This window comes from Ochotona curzoniae, unplaced genomic scaffold, assembly GCF_017591425.1.
Source record: "Ochotona curzoniae isolate NIBS_2020 unplaced genomic scaffold, NIBS_Ocur_1.0 contig_65, whole genome shotgun sequence".
NCBI lineage: Eukaryota > Metazoa > Chordata > Mammalia > Lagomorpha > Ochotonidae > Ochotona > Ochotona curzoniae.
The window spans coordinates 147,990-168,936 of record NW_024466508.1 but is presented as its reverse complement, the minus strand read 5'-3'; the positions used below and the strand labels follow the sequence as shown (position 1 = coordinate 168,936).

General features: G+C 64.8%; 3 protein-coding genes across 3 annotated transcripts; 2 read left to right on the top strand and 1 right to left on the bottom strand.

Annotated features, from left to right (window-relative positions):
• Nucleotides 1–425: 425 nt before the first annotated feature.
• Nucleotides 426–5,219, top strand: KIFC2 (kinesin family member C2). The gene is made up of 17 exons (XM_040991564.1): nucleotides 426–512; nucleotides 636–717; nucleotides 809–960; nucleotides 1,042–1,165; nucleotides 1,262–1,389; nucleotides 1,526–1,654; nucleotides 1,790–1,867; nucleotides 2,006–2,069; nucleotides 2,147–2,256; nucleotides 2,505–2,613; nucleotides 2,700–2,857; nucleotides 3,348–3,452; nucleotides 3,538–3,659; nucleotides 3,748–3,871; nucleotides 3,955–4,075; nucleotides 4,160–4,419; nucleotides 4,508–5,219. Exons 1-17 carry the CDS (start codon nucleotides 426–428, stop codon nucleotides 4,730–4,732), a joined length of 2,178 nt encoding a protein of 725 aa, XP_040847498.1. The 3' UTR covers nucleotides 4,733–5,219.
• A 120-nt stretch (nucleotides 5,220–5,339) lies between these two features.
• FOXH1 (forkhead box H1) lies at nucleotides 5,340–8,461 on the bottom strand. The gene is made up of 5 exons (XM_040991577.1): nucleotides 8,355–8,461; nucleotides 7,751–8,245; nucleotides 6,478–6,637; nucleotides 6,246–6,350; nucleotides 5,340–6,158 (listed from the first exon to the last, which is right to left on the bottom strand). The coding sequence occupies exons 1-5, from the start codon at nucleotides 8,459–8,461 to the stop codon at nucleotides 5,340–5,342; spliced, it is 1,686 nt and encodes a 561-aa protein (XP_040847511.1).
• PPP1R16A (protein phosphatase 1 regulatory subunit 16A) lies at nucleotides 7,830–20,540 on the top strand. Its single transcript, XM_040991563.1, has 11 exons — nucleotides 7,830–7,897; nucleotides 16,770–17,463; nucleotides 17,933–18,003; nucleotides 18,155–18,300; nucleotides 18,579–18,682; nucleotides 18,865–18,989; nucleotides 19,066–19,191; nucleotides 19,495–19,570; nucleotides 19,646–19,775; nucleotides 19,854–20,004; nucleotides 20,096–20,540. Exons 2-11 carry the CDS (start codon nucleotides 17,223–17,225, stop codon nucleotides 20,465–20,467), a joined length of 1,542 nt encoding a protein of 513 aa, XP_040847497.1. The 5' UTR covers nucleotides 7,830–7,897; nucleotides 16,770–17,222; the 3' UTR covers nucleotides 20,468–20,540.
• Nucleotides 20,541–20,947: the final 407 nt, after the last annotated feature.

Genomic DNA, 20,947 nt, shown 5'->3' with positions numbered 1-20,947 from the left:
CGTCCTCCGAGCTCGCCGTGGGGTCGGGCCGGCGACAGGGGCGGAGCCTGGGACGGCCGGGCGGGAGGGCCGGGCCTGCACGGGGCACAGGGGCACGGGACGGGGGGCTCACCCGGGGGCCGCGGGTTCCTGGACGCCGGGCCTAGCGGGCGTCTCCCTTGGCGGAGAGCGGGCTGGAGCAGGTGCGGGGGCCGGGATGGCGCCCTCCGCCACTCGGGGGTCGGGAGGCGCTGGCCGGAAGCGCGAGGAAAGCGGGTCGCCCCACGCGCGCTGCAGGACACCTGTCCGGGACCCCCGGAGCCCACACCCGCCCCGGCGCCCTCCGCCCGTGGGGGCGGCCGCGGCGAGCATGCGCACGGGCGCTGCGGCGGGCGGTGCGGAGCCGCGGCGCGGGGACGCGGGGCCCTGGGCCGCCCCGCGCTCCCATGTACGCCTTCTACTCGCTGCTTATCTACATCTTCTACAGCCTCTTCCGCAGGGATGGTGGGGCGGCCACGGGGGACCCGGGCCAGGTGAGCGGACTGCGTCCCTGGCGCCCACGCACGGGTGGCTCGCACGCCCGGGCCCTGGAGGGAGGGGCTCCGCAGGCTGCCCGTGGTCAGCGCGACCCCTGCTGCCCCCTGCCCCGCAACCAGGCAGCGGATGGCGAGTGCGCGGGTCGCCGTCGCCCCAGCCAGCTGGCGCCGGAGCTCTGGGCCGAGCTGAGCGGCCTGGCCGGTAGGTGGAGCGCTGCGCCCGCACTGGACGGGGGTCGGGTGGGGTGCCGGTGGATGGCTCCCCATCACTCGCCCCCTCCGTACCTGCTCAGGCTGCCCAGAAGCCGAAGATGAGCCCGAGGCTGGGGCCGAGCGCCCCCAAGCCACAGTGTCCCTGGAGGAGGCCCTCACGCGGCTGGCCGAATTCCTGGCGGCACAGCTGGGGCCGGAGGACAGCTGCGGGGCAGCCTCGGACCCGGGCCAGGTGAGCGAGCGTGTGCCCTTACCCCCCAGGGCGCCCACGCACCTGCCCTGCAGTTCTCTGACCTAGTCTTGCCCCCTGCAGCCCGGCGAGATGCCTGCGCTGTGGACAGTGACCAGTCAGCTCCTGGCCCTCCTGACTTGGATTCGGAGTCCCAGGGGAAGGCAGGCCTTGCTGCAGGCGCCACAGGCAGCCCCCCCTCCGGATGGTAAGTTGGAGCATGTGCGAAGGGCATGAAGTCGGGGGTGGCATCCTTGGATCTGGAGACTTGAGAGTGCTGACCTGGGTCCACCCCCTGCTACAGGGTCCCTGCCCGCACAGGAAGGCCCCTCTCACCTTGCCCCGGGGCCAGGGGAGGTGACCAGAGGTGAGGCCGAATTGGATGAAGACCAACGGGCTTGGCAGCACCTGGAGCACTTCCTACTCGGGCAGGTGAGGCCAGTCCCACCCGGCTGTGCCACGAGAAGGAGCTGCCAGTGCAGGGAGGGGCATGGGGGGCTGTGCAGGAAGATGGTGGGGGGTGCTATCTGCACAGCCCCCCAAGTCTGTGGGCTTCCCTCTCCACCAGGCAGCGACAGACTCTGAGAAAAGGGTGCAGCACCTCACTGTGGAGAACGAGGCCCTGAAACGTTGCCTGAGCCTGGCTCGGGAATTACTCCTGCACTGGGGTGCCAGTCCCCCAGCCCGAGCCCCCCAGGTACTCAGCGGCCTCACCTTCTGGGCCCTAGATGGCTGGCAGGCGCATGCCAGAGCACCTGCAGCAGGGACACATGACCTCTGCCATGGGCAGCACAGGTGCTGGGGCTCCTGCTGCTCACCTTGTCTGTAGCAGGAGGCGGCACAGGCTCTGGGGGAGCTGCAGGGGCGGCTGCAGGAGGCCCAGGACACCACAGAAGCCCTCCGTGTTCAGGTGGGTATGGGACCTGGGGACGGGGGCTCAGGCAGGACCTGGCGAGGGCCTGCCTCCTCAGTGACAGGGCCGGGGCGGGGCGGGCAGCTGGGGGCACAGGAGGCGCAGCTGCAGGGCCTCCGAGGGGCCCTCCAGCAGCTGCAGCAGGAGACGGAGCAGAACTGCAGGCGGGAGCTGCGGCTGGTGCAGGAGCAGCTCGCAGGTAGGGGTGCGGTGGGGTGGGGCAGGGAGACCCCGGGGGGGCCTGGGCTTCCCTTCCAAACAGCCTTTCCCCTCCAGGACTGCGGGCACGCATGGCCGGTCTGCGCCAGGGCTGCGGGGACCTCAGAGGACTGGTCAGCACCTTCGCCCAGAGCTGCCAGGGTTCCCTGAGCGAGGCCCGTGGCCAGGTCAGGACCCTTGCCCACCAGCAGCCCAGGGAACCTGCTGCCTGTCCCTGCCAGTCCCGAGAGCGGGATGGCCACAGGCCACCGTGCTCCTCAGCTCCCTGTGTCCTGGGCTAGGCTGGAGACAGTGGGTCTCTTGGTGCTGGGAACCCCAGAAGAGGCAATGATCATCCTGTTTGTCCTGGGAGCCCTGGGGCCCTGTGGTGGCTGCCAGGCTGCTCCTCTGCCTTCCTCACATCCCATTTCCTCAGGTGACCTGGGCCCTGGGTGCGCTGTCAGCCACAGAAGCTGGAGCTCAGCTCCCTGAGGGGCAGCCAGGGCCCCCTGCCGGATGCCCAGGGCGACTGCTGGAGCTCAGGGGTATGGCTGGCTTGGGAAGGCTTGGTGGGGGGCAGGCCAGGCGGCCTGGAGCTGGCCAGGAGTCCATGGTCCCGCTCTCCGTGCAGGGAATATCCGGCTGCTGTGTCGACTGAGGCCGGGGGCGCCATCCCACCTGGTGAGCGTGGAGCCTGGCCGCAGGGGCACCGTCACCACCTGCTACAGAGGTCGCCAGCGCTGCTTCCGTCTGGACTGGGTCTTTGCTCCTGATGCCAGCCAGGAGGAGGTGCTGGCCGTCTTCCTTTCGTCTGTCCTGGCCCTCCCTCAGAGACTGGTTTCCACCCAGGAGGGCAGGGATCTGACAGGGCAGGCCAAGGATGCAAGTTTCATGTCCCCAGAAACTGAGGAGGCTGTGTAGGCTACAGTGGCAGGGCTGGCCACAGGCCAGAGGGAAGGCAGTGGCGCTCCCTTGCCCCATCTCTGGCTGTGAGGGGTCCCTAAGGACACACGCTGGGCCACTGTCGCTCGCACACCAGCAGGCAGGGACCCCGTTGGGCACAGAGCTGGCAGTGGCACATACTCAGCTCTGCTGCCAGCCGGTCTAATGGGGGACAATGTGGCAACTGGTGGGGGGTCAGCGCTGGGTCCCCCCTCCATGCCTTGGCATTCAATGTGCCTGCATGGTGGCCCTCGTCTCTTCTCCCTACTACCTCAGTCCTGCCCCACCCCACCTGAGACAGGGCTCAGGACCTGCTCCCCCTGCCCTGCCCCTCCAGGTCTTCAGGGAGCTAGAACCAGCAGTCCTGTCTTGTCTTCATGGCTACAGCGTCTGCATCTTCACCTACGGCCAGACGGGAACTGGGAAGACCTATAGCATGGAGGTGGCTACGAGAGGCCTCAGGGCTCCTGGGGATGGGGGCTGCTGGGCTTGCCAATGAGCCCAGCGTGGCACCTGCCTGTCCCCAGGGCCCACCTGAGGACCCTGGCATAGCTCCCAGGGCACTGCAGTCGCTGTTCCAGGAGATGGGAGCTGGAGGGCAGCAGCGTGTGACCCTCAGCATGGTGGAGATCTACAATGAAGCGGTCAGGTCAGATGGGGGCAGCTCCTCACCATCCCTTCTCAGACCCGGTGGCCTGCCCTTCCCTCCGAGCCTAGCCCTAGCCCCTTCTCCCCAGGGACCTGCTGGCCCCTGGGCCCCCAGAGCGCCTGGCAGTGCGGCAGGGCCCAGCTGGCCAGGGAGGGGTGCAGGTGGCCGGCCTCACCCGGTGGGACGTGCCCAACCTGGAGACACTGCACCAGGTAAGGCTGTCCAGGAGACCTCTGGCCCCGTCCCTCATGGCCCAGGCACCCAGGGAGCTCTCTCCTCCCTGCCCACGCTCCAGATGCTCAGCCTTGGGAGGAGCAACCGGGCCACAGCCGCCACCGCCATGAACCAGCACAGCTCCCGCTCCCATGCCCTGGTGACGCTGACCCTGTCTCCGCCGTGCGCCCCCGGCACTGCAGGTACCTCTGAGGGCCTTGGAGCCCAGCAGGCCGCTGGCAGGCTGGAGGTGCCGCCCTCTCCATGGCCTGTACTCCTCCCCGCAGGCACGTTGCACCTGGTGGACCTGGCAGGCTCGGAGCGCGCCTGGAAGACGGGAGCAGCGGCGGGAGCTCAGCGGGGAGACCCAGAAGGTGCCCGCAGGTTGCGGGAGGCACAGACCATCAACCGCTCACTGCTGGCACTAGGCGGCGTGATGGCCGCACTGCGGGCCCGCAGGCCGCACGTGCCCTTCCGGGACTCGCAGCTCACTCGCCTGCTGCAACCGGCACTGGGTCCCGGCACCACGGCGGTGCTGTTGCTGCAGGTGGGGCGCTGGGGGCCATCCGTGTGCGGGAGGCAGCCGACCTGGGCCAGCCCACCAGCCACCAGCCGTCCTCCTCATCCCTCCGTAGATCTCCACGCGGCCAGAGGACCTCGGGGAGACGGTGTGCTCACTCAAGTTCGCAGAGAGAGTGGGCCAGGTGGAGCTGGGTCCGGCCCGGCGCCGCAGGACACCACGTCCCGGGACACCCTCGTCGCTCAGCACGGACACTGCACTCACCCCCACACCGCCTGCAGGCAGCCCTCCCAGCCCCAGCTCGGCCCTGACACCAGGAGAGGGTGGCAGCCTCGCCTGAGTGTCTGAGGGTACACCTCTGCTGGCAGAGTCACCCCACCCAAACTCGGAGGGCACAACCTTTGACCTGGGGGCCGGGGCCCTGCCCCCAGCTAGTGTCATGGATGGGGAGGGGGCAGCCAGGAGGCCACAGGCGACAGGCTCCCTCCTTATCACCATTTGTCCTTATCACAGCCCAGCAGGGGCTGGCAGAACCCCAGGGGCCAGGCCCCAGTGCTGGCCCAGCAGCTGCCCAAGTCACCACCCCGCCCCCAAAGTCAGGCTTGCCGCTTGCTCTCATGTTGTAAAATTCCTTTACTGCCCCTCCCTGCTAGGTGGGATCCAGAACTCACCCCTCCCCCTTTTCCCAAAAAGGTGCTGACCCAAGGGCCGGTGGGACCCACTCCATAGCCAGTGAGGAGAGCTGTGATAGTGCACTCCTGGGGCTGAGGGCCACTGGCCCTGCCCTCCTGGGCTGGTCCTGGGCGGGGTAGGACAGCCAGGGTGCGCCCTCCTGGCGCCCTAATAAAACAGGCCTGACCCGCAACATGGATTCCTGACGCGTGGAGCCTGGGGGGCTGGCCGTGGGCTGGGGGGGGTGGGGCTGGGCAGCTCTTGCCCCAGGACCATCACAGGCTGTACCAGGACAGCAGCCAGCCTGGAGCAGAGGTGGCTGGGTCCCGGGGGTGGCTGACCCAGACATCATAGATGCTCTTGTTAGGCGGCACCCCCTGGAAGAGGGCATCCAGGTCCCAGAACATCCCTGAGGGGCCTCGCGTCTCGGGGGCCACACCCCAGTAGGCTGGGCTGCTGGAGGGTGGGCACTGGGGACAGGAGGTGGCTGGCAGTGAGGTCACAGGCATGACCACGTTGGGCGTGTAAATGGGCAGGTAGGAGGTGGGCAGCTGCCCCCACAGCGAGGCTGCAGGAGCCCCTCTGGGCAGGGCCCCAGGCTCTGGGGGACCCTGCAGTAAATGGACTGGCCAGGCCCTGGGCTCTGGGGTGAGGGGAGGGGTTCCCAAGACAGCCCCCTGGGCTGTCTCCCTCTCTCCCGCACTGCTAGGCTTGGGGAGGGGGTGCTGCGGCCACGGAAACCTCTTGGAGGAGGGGGGCGGTGCAGTGGGTACTGGCTCCTCGCCCCAGCACCTGGCCCCTGCCGGCGTGGGGCTGCCTGGTGCAGGCCCCGTGGGCTCCTCCCCGGGGTCCCCGAGCAGGGACTTGATGCTGAAGCTTTCGCGGGGCGGGGGCGGCGGGCTGGGCGGCCGGTAGGGCCTGCCCTGCAGCACGTAGGGGCCCAGGTCCTTGGCGAAGGCCCTGCGCATGCCGCGGCTCTGCCAGCGCCTGCACAGGGCCGTGTTCTGCAGGCGCAGCGCGTCGGCCGGGATCAGGCTCACGTCCACGGCCCAGAAGTTGCCTTTGGCCTGGGGCTTCGCAGGGTCCTTGGGCACCTGGCGGGGGTGGGCAGGCGTGGGTGGGCCGTCCGCGTCGGGAGCCCGGCCTGCCCCGACGCCCTGCGCGGCTCCCGCTCATCTCACCTTGCGGAAGCACGGGTTGGAGGAAAGGTTGTGGCGGATGGAGTCCTTCCAGCCCTCGTAGTCGCCCCTGAAGAAGGGGAACGCGGCCTGCACTTGCCGGATGATCTGCAGCCATGAGGGGGACGCTGAGCCCGGGCCCGGCCCCGGGGCGCCCCAGACCCCCGAAGGGGCTCCCGGGGAGGGTCGCGCAGGGGATGCGCGCTCCGGGCGGGGAAGGGGGAAGGGGCCTCACCTGCGCCAACTTGAGCCTGCGCGAGGGCGCGGCCTGGATCACCAGGGCGATCATGGCCAGGTAGGTGTAGGGCGGCTTGTCATGCCGCAGGTACCGCTTCTTCCTCCGCTTGGGGGGCTGGGAGGGCGCCTCTGCCTCGGGGGGCCGCGGGCCGGGGTCCCTGCAGGGCCCCATGGGCGGGGAGGCCCGGGCGAGCGCGCAGGGCCGAGTGGCAAGAAGGGCCGGGGCCGGAGGGGGCCGGAGGCCGGAGGGGGCCGGGCCCTTTATCATTCGGATGCAAGGGGGAGGGGAGGGAGGCCGACGCCGTGGGGGAGGGGACATGCTGGGGCCGCACAATTAGCAAGTTTCGATTAATCTGAAAGGGAGGTGACTTGGGACGGCGTCCTGAGGTCGGTCCCCTCAGCAGGCCTTCCTGGGAGCCCTGGCAGGGCCGAGGATGGAGGCCGGGGTCAGGCCTCAGGTGCCCACTCTACAGGGGGGCACAGACGTGCCCACCCAGGCGAGCTGGCCGCTCGGCGTGCAGTAGGGCCGCTGGAGTCCAGCGCAGGTCGGCTCCAGGAGCCTGGGTCTGAGGAGGAGGTCAGCTCCTCTCCGCCCAGGCCATCCACCCTCAGCTGTGCCCTGCAAAGCCTGCTCGCCTCCAAGCCCTGGGGGCCTCCGGGAGGGGTGCAGGCACCCAGAAGCCATGAAGGCTGCACGCTGGGGTGCTGAGTGCACCGAGAGGGACCAGGCCAGGACTCCTGTGCTGAGCCCTGGGTGTGCAGGGCGGGCATCTGACCACTCCCCAGGCTGTCCACGACTGGGGCCTCTGGCGCTGCTCTAGCTGCACTGTCCACCCGCCCACGAGGCCCTCCGCTCCCTCGGACCCTGCACCCCCGTGGGAGACCTGGAGGAGGCTCCAGGCTCCCGGCTTCGGATCGGCGCAGCACCGGCCGTTGCGGCCACTTGGGGAGTGAATCATCGGGCGGAACATCTTCCTCTCTGTATATCAGCCTCTCCAATCTTAAAAAAAAAAAAAAAAAATTCAAAGATTCCAGCCTAAACACAGGACCAACCTCCTGGGGATCCTCAGCATTTCCTCCCCTGGCCCCAGCAAGCCCCGCCCCAGGAGCTGCAGGCCCCGCCCCGAGCCGCCGCAAGCCCCGCCCGAGGAACGACAGGCCCCGCCCCGAATCGCCGCAAGTCCCGCTCCAGGAGCGGCATCCCCGCCCCCAGCCGCAGCAAGCCCCGCCCCTGAGCCCAGATTTGTCCCGCCCCGGCTCCCGCGGGGCACCGCGGCTTCCGGCTTAGGGCCGCGCGGGCCGGAAGTGTCGCGTTGCCATGGCGAAGCCGGCGCGGGCCCGCCCCCGCGGCGCTGAGGGCTGCGCGGATCCGACTGAGCTGCGGCGGCGATGAGACCAGGGCGGCCGCGGGCCGTGAGGTGGGCCCGCGGGGACGGAGGGGCGGCGGGCCGTGAGGTGGGCCCGCGGGGACGGAGGGGCGGCGGGCCGTGAGGTGGGCCCGCGAGGACGGAGGGGCGGCGGGCCCGGGTCCGGGGAGGCGGTGGGCCCGGGCGGCGGCTGCCGGAGCACCCGCGGGAGGACGGGAGGACGGGAGGACGGGAGGCGGGTCCAGTTCCGCGGAACGAGTGAGGGGCTTCTCGGCCGGCACCCCGGCCCGCGCGACTGCCGGCTGCGCCAGGCTCGTGTGCACGGGAGATGCAGAGTCAGGCCGGCTTTCCTGGGGGCCTGGGGCGCCGGGGGCGCCGTGGGCGCGCTCTCCTGGGGCCCTGCCGGGGTTAGGGGGTCCCAGGTCAGTGTGGGGCCGAGCGGGCCATCAGGGCTCCAGCAGAGCCCGCTGAAATGAGGAGACAGCTTTCATGAGCTGCCTTCCTGCACCTGCTCTGGGGCACCAGGAGCCTGCTGCCTGCCAGTCTGCGGGCTCTATGTCCTGGGGTGCCCCTGGTGTCCACCGCAGACTCAGGGAACTTGGGGCCCCCAGGCATCTCGCCCAGTGCCTGCTGTGGCCTGGGTGACCACTGAGGCCTCTTGGGTGACCCCCAGGGTCACAGGTGTGCCCCTGGAACAGCTACGTGTACAACGGGACAAGGCCTGTTTGTTGATACGGACCTCAGGCCTTCACGCTGTATGTTGGAGTATCCTCGGAGCTGGCCCGGCACAGCCGGTAGATATGCCCCCTCCCTGACCCCGGACCTTGTGTCTTCAATTATCCAGTGTTTCCTGGGTCACAAGCAGGGAAGCTCGGGGTTAAGGGTCAACTGGTAAAGGGATCACCACATGACAGGGCATGATGAATGCGGACAGGGTGGAGGGGAGGGGTGATGCTGGTGATGGACAGGGTGCAGGGGAGAGGGGAGGGGTGATGGTGATGGACAGGGTGCAGGGGAGGGGTGATGGTGGTGATGGACAGGGTGCAGGGGAGGGGTGATGGTGGTGATGGACAGGGTGCAAGGGAGGGGTGATGGTGATGGACAGGGTGCAGGGGAGGGGTGATGGTGATGGACAGGGTGCAGGGGAGGGGTGATGGTGGTGGACAGGGTGTGGGGAAGAGGGGAGGGGTGATGGTGGTGATGGACAGGGTGCAAGGGAGGGGTGATGGTGATGGACAGGGTGCAGGGGAGAGGGGAGGGGTGATGGTGATGGACAGGGTGCAGGGGAGGGGTGATGGTGGTGGACAGGGTGCAGGGGAGGGGTGATGGTGGTGGACAGGGTGTGGGGGAGAGGGGAGGGGTGATGGTGGTGGACAGGGTGCAGGGGAGGGGTGATGGTGATGGACAGGGTGTACAGGGGAAATTTTCAGTGGTGTGATTCAACAGGAGACCATGTCTAGTAGGAATAGTTTGATAGAGATTTCAGACTTCCCTGTGATGTGGTCTTTTTAATTAAGTTAATAAAATCTTTTAAATTGGGAGGTCAGGTACAGAGAGGAGAGACGGGAGAATTTTTCATATACTGGTTCATACCCCAAGTGGCCACAGCGGCCAGTGCGGGGCTGACCCGAGACCAGAGCTTCCGTCTGCCAGATTCCCAAGGCCCTGGGCTGAGCTTGACTGCTTTCTCACGGCCCCAGCAGGGAGCTGGAATTGAAGCAGGCCCCTGGGACTTGAACCAGCACCTATATGGGATCTTGGCGCATGCGGGAGGAGGGCTCTAGCAAGCTAGGCTACTGCGTCGTGCCCTCATGTGGTCTCTCTCGAATGCTCCCGACATTGCTGCCGCTTTGGACTAGGGGGTGATAAAAGGGGAACTTGTTGTTCCAGTGGTGGTTTAGTGGTGGTTTAGCTTCAGCCTTGCTTGCTGTTTCCTGGTTTGCTTTATTGAGTCCTCCCCGAGACTGCTTAGGGTTGGGGCCCCTGGCCGTGAGTTTTCAGGTGAGGGGTGGAGGCTGCTGAGGTCCAGAGACTGCCTCACCTTCCCTCTTCCCGCAATACTGTGTCCCCAGGGCCAGTGTGAGATCTGGACAGCACGTAAGGTTCAGCCTTGGGCTAGTGGACTTACTGTGTTTCTCTGAAAGGTAGAGAGAGGAGAGCGGGAGATTCTTCCAGTGGCTGCAGCCGCTCGTGCTGGACCAGGCCCGAGCTCCCCCTCTAGGGTCACTATGCTGCTCTCCTGGTGCCTTAGGTGGGAGTTGGGACAGCACCCATGTGGAATGGTAGCATTGTACCCAGCAGCTTTCCTGCCATGCCAGGATGGCACGTGTTGTTGGGATGTTGTTTACGTGGGGTAGATTGGACCTGTTGGCAGTGTGCACTATGAGGGCCAGGAGCGGTGTCTTTTGTCCTCGAGTGGCAAGGTGACACGGCCTGCTGCTCTGGTTCCTGCGTCCCCTCAGTCCTGTGGAGTGGACACGTGGCATGCCTGCCGTCCTGCTGTGTGGGCTAGAGAGGATGTGCTGCCCCTGTGAGTGCACCTGTGTGTGGATCCATGGTGTCCGTTGCTAGCTGTGGGCCGTCCGTGTCTGCGGGTCTTTTGACCATCACGGGGTGTGCCTCCCGCTGGAAGGGGCACAAGCCACATGAGGGAGGCTGCCACCTGGGGCCTCCCTGACCCACTTCCTTCTCAAAGGTTTCTGGTTTTAATTCCCATTTCCTGTTTTCAAATGCTGCAACAGTGAAGATGAAGACAGGAGGCAGAAACTCCATCTGGGTCTCCCAAATGGGGGTCAGGGCACCTTGTAACTCTGCTGTCCTCTGCCGCCCCCAAGGTGCACTAGCAAGGAGCTGAGTTAGAAATAGGGCAGCTGGGCCCGGCAGCATGGCCTAGTGGCTAAAGTCCTCGCCTTGAAAGCACCGGGATCCCATATGGGTGCCGGTTCTAGTCCCAGCGGCTCCACTTCCCATCCAGCTCCCTGCTTGTAGCCTGGGAAAGCACTGGAGGACAGCCCAAAGCCTTGGGACCCTGCACCCGTGTGGGAGACCTGGAGGAAGTTCCTGGCTCCTGGCTCCTGGCTTCGGAATGGCATAGCACCGGCCATTGCGCTCACTTGGCGAGTAAATCATCGGATGGGAGATCTTCCTCTCTATCTCTCCTCCTCTCTGTATATCTGCCTTTGTAATCAAAATAAATGCATCTTTATTAAAAAAAAAAAAAGAAATAGGGCATCTGGGTGTGCCAGTGTCAGAGCTGTGTGAGGTGTGTGTCCGAGTCCCCATGGGCTGCATGAGGTGCATGTTGGGGTCCCCCTAGGCTGTGTCAGGGTCCCCCCAGGCTGTGTGAGGTGCATATCGGGGTCTCCCCGGCTGCGAGTCCCCAGGCTGGTCGAGTCCCCCGGGTGAGGGCAGTCGGGTCCTGGCGTGTGAGGTGTGTCGGGTCTCCCGGTGGGGGTCGTTTAGGGTCACCCCGGGCTGTATCAAGGTCTCCCCAGGCTGTGTTAGGGTCCCCCCGGGCTGTGTGAGGTGCTTTTTGGGGTCTCCCTGGGCTGTGTCAGGGCCCCCCCGGGCTGTGTGAGGTGCGTGTCGGGATCTTCCCGGCTGTGTGAGGTGCGTGTCGGGGTCTCCCCGGCTGTGTGAGGGTCGTTTTAGGGTCACCCCGGGCTTTGTCGAGGTCACCCCAGGCTGTGTCGAGGTCCCCCCGGGCTGTGTGAGGTGCGTGTCGGGGTCACCCCGGACTGTGTCAAGGTCTCCCCAGGCTGTGTTAGGGTCTCCCCGGGCTGTGTGAGGTGCTTTTGGGGTCACCCCGGGCTGTGTGAGGTGCGTGTCGGGGTTCCCCCGGGCTGTGTGAGGCGCCTGTTAGGGTTTCCCCAGGCTTTGTATAGCGTGTATCAGAGTCTGCCTGCACTTTGTGAGGTGCCTGTGGAGGTCTCGTGTACTATGTGTGAAATGTGTTGCGGTCCCCGAGTTGTGGGTAAGTCCCTGTCTTGTTTGTTGTGTGATGGGCACCTGGGCAGTCCCCACTGCTGAATGTGCAGGGTGGTGCCCACACCTGTGCCTTTCCTCAGCTTTGGAGCCCTGTGCTTGCATTGTGGTCAGCGGAGCCCCAACCCTGGGCAGCCACACCTTCCTCACGCAGGGCCAGGCAAAATGTCCGGAGGTAGAGTCCCCCACAGAGGGAAACTGCCACACTCTTGCTGGCATCCCCTCTGCCATGTACTGTACAACCCTTTTCTGAAACCTTTCTACTTCTGCGTGACTTTCACAGGCCCTGTCCCTTCGCTAGCCTCCACTGTCCTGCCCTCTGATATCCAGAAATGTGCTGGCTAATTGGTGAGCTCTGCTAGGGGCCTAGCCCTCCTCCTTGACCTCTGGCTGTGGCGTCTCAGGGCCCACACCTGGTATGACGTCCTGGTACGATGCCCCTTGGCCTGGGCTTCCTGGGGCATGAGTCTAAGTGTGGCCTGCCCAGCTTGCTTCTCCTTCTTGCTTGTGCTTGATGTCGGACTACACCTGGTACAAAGAGGGAGGACAGGCATGGTGGGCCAGGGTTCCAGGAGGCTGCCAGCACCCTCCCTGCCCACCCCCACCCACTCTGTTCCTGGCGAGGCTCTGGCTGGCCCTGAGTGGCACCCTCCCTGCCCGCCTCCCCAGGTCTGGCCTGGGCTCCGGCTTGGCCCCTGGAGGCCTCTGACAGCCTAAGCAACTTTGCACTTGTCTCGGAGTCGTTTGATGTAGTGAAGGGGAGTGGGAGGGAGGTTGGCGCAGCCTCCCTTGGCTCCCAGTGAGGAGCCATCCCAGGTTCCCAGCCCTGGTGGGTGTTGCCGTAGAAGCTCACAGTCCCAATGGCCCCCAAGTCCGGTGCTGGGAACTTGGTCTTGAGGGGCCCTGCAGGTGTACAGGAAGGGTCAGCTTGGGAACAAGGTGGGAGTTGTGCTCTGCACTCTGTGTCAGGGATGTGAACCACCCACTGGGTGCTCTGGCTCGAGGTCTCTGAGGTTCATGCCCACGTGCTAAGACTTGGTGGCTGCATCTTTTTTTTTTCTTTTTTAAAGATTTATTTTTATTATTTTTTTTTTATTGGAAAGGTGGATATACAGAGAGGAGAGACAGAGAGGAAGATCTTCCGTCCGATGATACACTCCCCAAGTAAGCGCAACAGCCAATGCTATGCCGATCCGAAGCCAGGAGCCTCTTCGGGTCTCCCATGCGGGTGCAGGGTCCCAAGGCTTTGGGCTGTCCTCGACTGCTTTCCCAGGCCACAGGCAGGGAGCTGGAAAGGAAGCAGGGCTGCCGGGATAGAACCGGCACCCATATGGGATCCCGGGCGTGCAAGGCGAGGACCTTAACCACTGCACCACTGCGTCACCGCGCCGGGCCCATGTGGCTGCGTCTTGTTTCCAGAGTGGTACAAGGAAGCCCTGGAGTGCCCCCTGCACCCTTACCTGCCCTTCTGTATGCTGGACCTGGGCAGGGGACTAGCTGTCTGCAAGGGACAGTGTCACACTAGGTATGCATGTGAGCTCTGTGCCTAGGCACCAGTTGCCGTGGTTTTAGGACCCGTGAGAATCTGCTGACTGCTGCTCCGCTTCTGTTCCAGCTCCCTGCCCACGTGCCTGGGGACACAGTGGAGGATGCGCCAAGTATTGGGGTCCCCACACTTTTTTTTTTTTAGATTTATTTATTTTTATAGGAAGAATTAGAGAGGGAGACACAGAGAGAAGGCTCTTGCATCAGCTGGTTCAACACCAAGTGGCTGCAACAGCCAGGGCTGAGCCGATCTGAAGCCAGGATCCAGGAGCTTTCTCCAGATCTCCCACATGGGTGCAGGGTTCCGAAGGCTTTGAGCCGTCCTCTGTTGCTTTCCCAGGTCAGAAGCAGGGAGATGGAAGGGGAGTGGAGTAGTCGGCACACTGGTGTGTGTGTGCGATGCCAGTCGCTCTGGGCCTGGGGCTCCTCCGCTCTTGGGGAGCTCCAGCCTTCTGCCCTCAGCCTGGCCCAGTTCTCACCGCGTTTTCTTCTAACTCTGATTTGCAAATAAATAAGTAATAAATAGAGGGAACTCTTTGGAAAGATGCAGACATGCGATGGAGACTACGGGGAGATACTACCAGCTGTGGGGAGGACTGGCCCAGAACGAGCCCCATGGGCAGCAGCAGGGCCAGGCTGCTGCCTCACTGAGGGGACCGACTGACACTGGCCCCGCCGTGGTGGGAGGGCACGTGAGTGAATGGGAATGCTGCCTGAATCTGGCTGAAGGAGCAGAGCTTCACCTGCGGACTGGTAAGGCCATGAAGTGACCAGGGCAAGGGCACTGGTATGGTGTGAGAGGAGCCCTGTGGGGCTCCGGGGTGTCTTCCTGGTTGTACCTGGGTTGTGGGTTCATTTTGTACACTTTGGCCTTTCCGTTTTAAATCACAGTGAGAGGGATTTAAGGAAGGGATGTTGGTACACTGCGTGAACCTGTATGTCCAATCTGTTACAGACTCCATTCCTGTACATCATAGAGCTGGGACTCATGAGGCTGGTCAGTGGGATGGCCTGGCCAGGTGGGGGGGTACGGGGCTGACTGGGGTCACCCTGGCCAGGGGGAGGGGTACTGGGCTGACTGGTGTCACCCTGGCCAGGTGGGGGGGGTACGAGGCTGACTGGGGGTCACCCTGGCTAGGTGGGGGGAGGGGTACTGGGCTGACTGGGGTCACCCTGGCCAGGTGGGGGGGTACTGGGCTGACTGGGGTCACCCTGGCTAGGTGGGGGGGTACGGGGCTGACTGGGGTCACCCTGGCCAGGGGGAGGGGTACGGGGCTGACTGGGGTCACCCTGGCCAGGGAGTGTGGCCCCCCAGGTCTAAGGCCGGGTTCTCATATCTGACTTTTGACCTGGGTCATCCCACCCACAGCTGTCCTGGTGGGACCGTCATTGTGTCCCTGCTGCCCCTGGGTCCTCACCTCCCACAGGGCCATCTGCTGTCACGGATTCCATGGAGGAGATTCATTACATGCTGCAGGAACATTTATCCTTTTTAAAAATTATGTTTATTTATTTTTATTGGAAAGGCAGAGTTACAGAGTGGAGGAGAGACACAAAGATCTTCCATTCACTGGTTTATTCCCTTGGTGGCTGCAATGGCCAGAGCTGAACTGATTTGAAGCCAGGAGCCTGGAGCCCGGAGCCTCTTCCAGGTCTCCCACACAGGTGCAGGTCCCAAGGCTTTGGGCTGTCCTCCACTGCTTTCCCAGGCCACAGGCAGAGAGCTGGATGGGCAGCGGGGCTGCTGGGACACGAACCTGCGCCCTTATGGGATCCTGGCATGTGCAAGGTGAGGATTTAGCCATTGAGCCCATCGTACCGGGCCCCATTTATCCTTCATTTGGACAGCAGAAACAGGTGGTGGCCAGTGCTGGAGCTGCCCTTGATCTGCGTCTTGGGTGCTGGCCTTGAGCCCTGACTCTGCTGCCAGTCCAGCTTCCCGCCATGCTCACCCTGGGGGACAGCCACTCTGGACCCTGCAGCCATGTGCGAGGTCTAGGGTGAGCTACAGCGTCCAGACCTCAGCCTGGCCCAGCACCAGCTGGTGTGGCATTTGGGAAGTTAGCTTTACTTTTAAATAAAAAAAGACTTAAAAATTACATTTTAAAACACAATCTAGGGCCTGGCACAGTAGCCTAGCAGCTGAAGTCCTTACCTTGCAAGTGCAGGGAACCCGTATGGGCACCAGTTCAAATCCCAGCAGCCCTGCTTCCCATCTGGCTCCCTGCTTGTGGCCTGGGAAAACTGTCGAGGACGGCCCAAAGCCTTGGGACCCTGCACCTGTGTGGGAGACCCGGAAGAGGCTCCGGGCTCCTGGCTTTGGATCGGCGTAGCTCTGGCCATTGTGGCCACTTGGGGAGTGAATCAACAGATGGAAGAGCTTCCTCTCTGTCTCTCCTCTCTGTATATCTGACTTTTCAATAAAATAAATCTTAAAAACAACATATTTTAAACTTCATCCCTGCCAAGTTTCAGGCATTTGGTCAGTGGCGACCCCTGCCCTTGGCCCTATCCCATGGCACAGGATCTGGGGCCAGCAGGTCATCTGGTCCCACTCATGCCATTAGTGGAGGAAAAAGGCACTTGTCAGGGCTCCTGCAGTGAGAGCAAGAGTCAGAAGGAGCGGGGCAGTCGGGGGAGAAGACACTGCCGAACCACCAAAGAGGGCCCGTCTTCCTTGGTTGTGTCCGCCCTCCTGATAGGCAGATGGCCCTGGAGTGGGGCTCATCCCCATATGCAGTGTCCAAGCCTGCACTGGGTACCCCCGGGCACCTTCTGCAGGTGTGTCTTCCCAGTGTGGGCGGGGCAGCCTGTTGGAGCCCTCTTTGGTAAACTAGTGTGGTCCCATGGGCTGCTTGCTCTGCCCTTGGCTTGGGGTCTCCCTGGGTGGGCATGGGATGGGTAGCTTTCCCGGCAGGCCCAGAACAGCTGACAGCGAGAGGTCAAAGTCCTCCATGCCAGCCCTGCCCGGCCACACCCAGCGTGGCCTGGAAACCTGTGTGCTTAGAGCATGGAGTTGGCAGGGGCCGCACCCTGTCTGTCCTGGGTGGGTCTCCAGGGACGCAGGAGGGGAGGAGCGCTGCAGGTGGCAGAGAACAGGACAGGCTGTGGCTCTCTGCTGGCCTGCCCAGGATCTAGTGGGGCTCTGGTAGGCAGCCTGTGGGCAGAGCATGGCCTGTGACAGCTGGAGGACTTTCACTGCTGCCCTGTGTCCAGGGAGCTGGTAAGAAGAGCTGGACAGCAGCTGCCGGGCTGAGGCCCGGGGCCTCAGAGCAGCTGTGGGTGAGGGTACGGAGGACATCCTGGTCCTGGGGGGACCCTCTCTGGAGGTCATGGGTGAGGCAGGGTGGGGCACGGGCAGGGCCCTGATGTGCCTCTCATCTCTGCCTCTCAGGTGTGTGTGGCTGCTTGAAGGACCATGCTGCTGGCCTACCTGTGCCCAGGGATCTTCACATCCCCCCAAGACCTCTGACCAGCCCCAGCTGCTGCACTGACTGTGGGAGGCAGGCCTGGGAGCGAGGCTCTGCCTGTGGCTGCTCCCCTCCCACCCGGCACAGTGCCAGGAAGCTGGGACTTTGTCATCCGGGTAATTAGAGTCAGACCCTGGACTGTGGCTGGCCAAGTCTTGGGGCCGTGGCCCCGTGGGCTGAGCTGCTGAGGTACAGGCCGGCCTGGGGTGCCTTCCTCACTGTGCTGGGGCTGCTTGCCCCAGGCTGCCCGTTCCTGGTCATAGCCTTGCCAGGGCCAAGGGCACTGAGCCTGGGCAAGGGGATGCCCTCGCGAGTGCCTGTACAACCAGCCGCCCTGCCCCCCGAGCCCCCCACTCTGTGGGCAGGCGGCCCGTGCCATGGCCGAGCACCTGGAGCTGCTGGCAGAGATGCCCCTGGTGGGCAGGATGAGCACACAGGAGCGGCTGAAGCACGCACAGAAGCGGCGAGCCCAGCAGGTGAAGAGGTGGGCCCAGGCGGAGAAGGAGGCCCTCGGCGGCAAGGGCCAGCTGCCGGCTAGCCCTGAGCCCCGGAAACAGGTCCTCTTCCCGCCCAGCGTGGCCCTTCTGGAGGCTGCTGCCCGGAATGACTTGGAGGAAGGTAAGTCTGGCGGAGCTGCAGGGCAGTGTACAGCGGGGCCACACCTGCCCATGTGGGCGTGACGCGCCACAGTGATAGGGTGCCTGGGCATGGCCACAGTGGTGTCCTACTTGGGAGGGGGTGCCCTGCAGAAGGCCCTGCTGTATTGCCTGGCTGGGCATGGGGCCCCCCAGCTCAGTGTGCAGCCTGAGCTTGCAACCTCTGCTGCGCGGCAGCCTTGCTCTGGCCTTGTTGCCACCTCTGTGGCAGAGGGAAAGGGGTCCTCCTGAGAGGTGGGGAGGAGGAGATTCTGAGTGTACTGGGCAGCAGGTATTACCAGGGTCTGGGCCGGGATGGAGAGAGCAAACAGGCCCAGTGAGGCGCAACTGTCGCAGGCCACTGTCTCAGGATGACCTGACGAGCTCAGGCCTCCAGCCCTTGAGCAGCGTGGTCCTGGCCTGTCCCTGACATCGCACCCCCCTTCCTGCAGTTCGCCAGTTCCTCAGCAGCGGGGTCAGCCCTGACCTGGCCAACGAGGACGGCCTGACGGCCCTACACCAGGTAGGCCATACCAAAGATGGCTGTGCTACGGCAGGACTGTGGGTAGCCATGGGGAACTGGGGGTTAGGGATGAGGGTCGCGACAAGGTCATAGTGGACCTGGGGTGGGGGCCCGTGGCAGAGCTGTGTGGCTCAGGTGGCTGGGTGCACAGTGTTGCATCGACGACTTCCGCGAGATGGTGCAGCAGCTGCTAGACGCGGGGGCTGACGTCAACGCCCGGGACAGCGAGTGCTGGACACCCTTGCACGCTGCGGCCACCTGCGGCCACTTGCACCTGGTGGAGCTGCTCATTGCCCGGTAGGACCCGCTGGTGTCTGTTGGGCAAGGGCTTTTCTCACAGGCTGCCTAGCTGGGTGCCTGAAGGAGTCTTTGTGAGCTTGGGACCCATCTATAGCCTGCAGGGTGGCCGTCAGGGCCCACTGTGCACTCCTACAGGTGGCTGGTGTCACCTACCTCTGGGGACAGACAGGTGCCTGGGCCTGGGGCAGCCAGGGTGGTCTGGGGTCTCTGTCCCTATGAGAAGCCTGCTTGGCAGGGGCATTCTAGGGCCAACAGCCCACCTGTGCTGCCTGCAGTGGTGCCGACCTTCTGGCAGTCAACACGGATGGGAATATGCCCTATGACCTGTGTGAGGATGAGCAGACACTGGACTGTCTGGAGACGGCCATGGCTGACCGCGGTGAGTGTTGGGTCTGCCTGCGGCTGCGGGACACAGCAGCCCGTCTGAGCCCTGTACCCCACAGGGTGGGCTCACCTGCGGCTGCAGGGACAGGGCGGTCCCTCTGAACCCTGCATTCCACAGGCTGGGTCTGCCTGTGGTTGCGGGGTCAGGGCAGCCCTTCTGAGCCCTGTGCCCTGCAGGCATCACCCAGGAAAGCATTGAGGAGGCCCGGGCTGTGCCGGAGCGACGGGTACTGGAGGACGTTCGGGGCTTGTTGCAGGCAGGGGCTGGTCTCGATGAGCCCCTGGACCATGGGGCCACACTGGTAAGGACCCTGCCACTGTGTGGGGGAGGAGCTGCCTGCCAGGGAGCCAGAACTCAGTGTTGGGCCGTGCCTGCAGCTGCACGTAGCGGCGGCCAATGGCTTCGGTGAGGTAGCCGTCCTGCTGCTGGGGCACGGAGCCAGCCTGCGCACCCGGGACCGTGATGGCTGGGAGCCACTGCATGCTGCCGCCTACTGGGGCCAGGTGGGTGTGGGTATGTGGGGCAGTGTTCACTGCAGCCCCTCCAGGAGCCCCCCGTGGGCGTGTGGGAAGGGGCAATCCTGGCTGTGGCCCCTCCAGGAGCCCCTGTGGGCACTCCTGGCTGCAGCCCCTCCAGAGCCCCCCGTGGGCAGCCCTGGCTGCGGCCCCTCCAGGAGCCCCCGTGGGTAGTCCTGGCTGCAACCCCTCCAGGAGCCCCCCGTGGGCAGTCTTGGCTGCAGCCCCTCCAGGAGCCCCCCATGGGCGTGTTGGGAGCAGTCCTGGCTGCATCCCCCCGGTGACCACCAGGTGCAGCTAGTGGAGTTGCTGGTAGCACATGGCGCTGACCTGAATGCGAAGTCCCTGCTGGATGAGACACCCCTTGGTGAGCATGGGGACAGTCTGCAGCTGGCAGAGGGGACAGCGGGGAGCCTCCTGTGACCCTCTGCACCCTCCCCAGATGTGTGCGGGGACGAGGAGGTGCGGGCCAAGCTGCTGGAGCTGAAGCGCCAGCACGAAGCTCTACTGCGAGGCCAGGGCCGCCAACGCTCCCTGCTGCGCCGACGCACGTCCAGTGCCGGCAGTCGCGGGTGAGTGGACCCTCCACCCCTAGGCCCTGCAGTGGCCGCCTGCTGGCCAGGTGACCTTCTCCCACCCTCCCCACACAGGAAGGTGGTAAGAAGGGTGAGCCTGACGCAGCGTACTCACCTGTACCGAAAGGAGCATGCCCAGGAGGCCATGGTGTGGCGGCAGCCGGAGCCTGCTGAGGACGACGAGGACCGATGGACGGATGCCGAACTGCGGCCAGTGGCCTCTGAGGTCAGCATGCAGGGGCTTGGCCCAGCCAGTAACCTCCCCTGTGACCCAGGACCGCCTCCTGACTGCTTCTGGGGCCCCGGCCTGCCCACAGGATAACCTGGACCCGGTGTGGCCCCACAACGGCCGAGTGGGGGGCTCTTCTGGCGGCCACCTGTACTCCAAGCGACTGGACCGGAGCGTCTCCTATCAGTTGGGCCCCCTGGAGAGCAGCACACTTGAGCCCCCGCTGCGGGACAAGGCCCACCACACGCTGGCCGAGCTGAAGCGCCAGCGGGCCGCTGCCAAGCTGCAGAGACTTCCAGCCGAAGGGCCCAAGGCTCTGGAACCTGGCTCAGCACCCGAAGCTGATACACCCCAGCCCGACACCAGCTCTGGAACTGGCGGGGACCCACCCCTGCTCAGGCTCACAGCCCCCCTGGAAGAGGCCCCTGCGGAGAAGAGACCATGCTGCCGGCTCATGTGAGAGCTGCTGCTGCTCTCACTGCCACCCTGTGTGGCCGCGAGCCTTTGTGTGGGAATTCTTGATAAAGGGCTGTTTACCAAGGAGCCTCTGTGTGTTTGTGAGGGGTGACTGGGCCGCCCCTCCTGCCAGGAGCAGGTGTGCTGCCTGCTGGGCCCCGCCTTCCCGATAAACGCAGAAGCCTGCAGGTGCCTGCGTGCCGGGGCTCGCCTGTGACAGTTCTGGCCCCCGAGTGGGAGGGAGGCCCCCGCCCAGCAGAAGCCAACACCTGCCCCTTGCCTGCAAGGGCTCTGGAGGGGCGCCCATGGGGGCTGTGCCAGGGGGCGGAGACCATGGCCTGGGAGGGATGCTGGGCCAGAGCCAGAGGGGCGCAGCAGGCCCAGGGCTGGCAGCAGGCACTTCCCTGGGGGAGGGGGTGGGTCGTCTCACTGGCGAGCAGCCCTGATCCTGTGCCTGGCTGCCAGCTTCCGCCTGGGGTGGGTA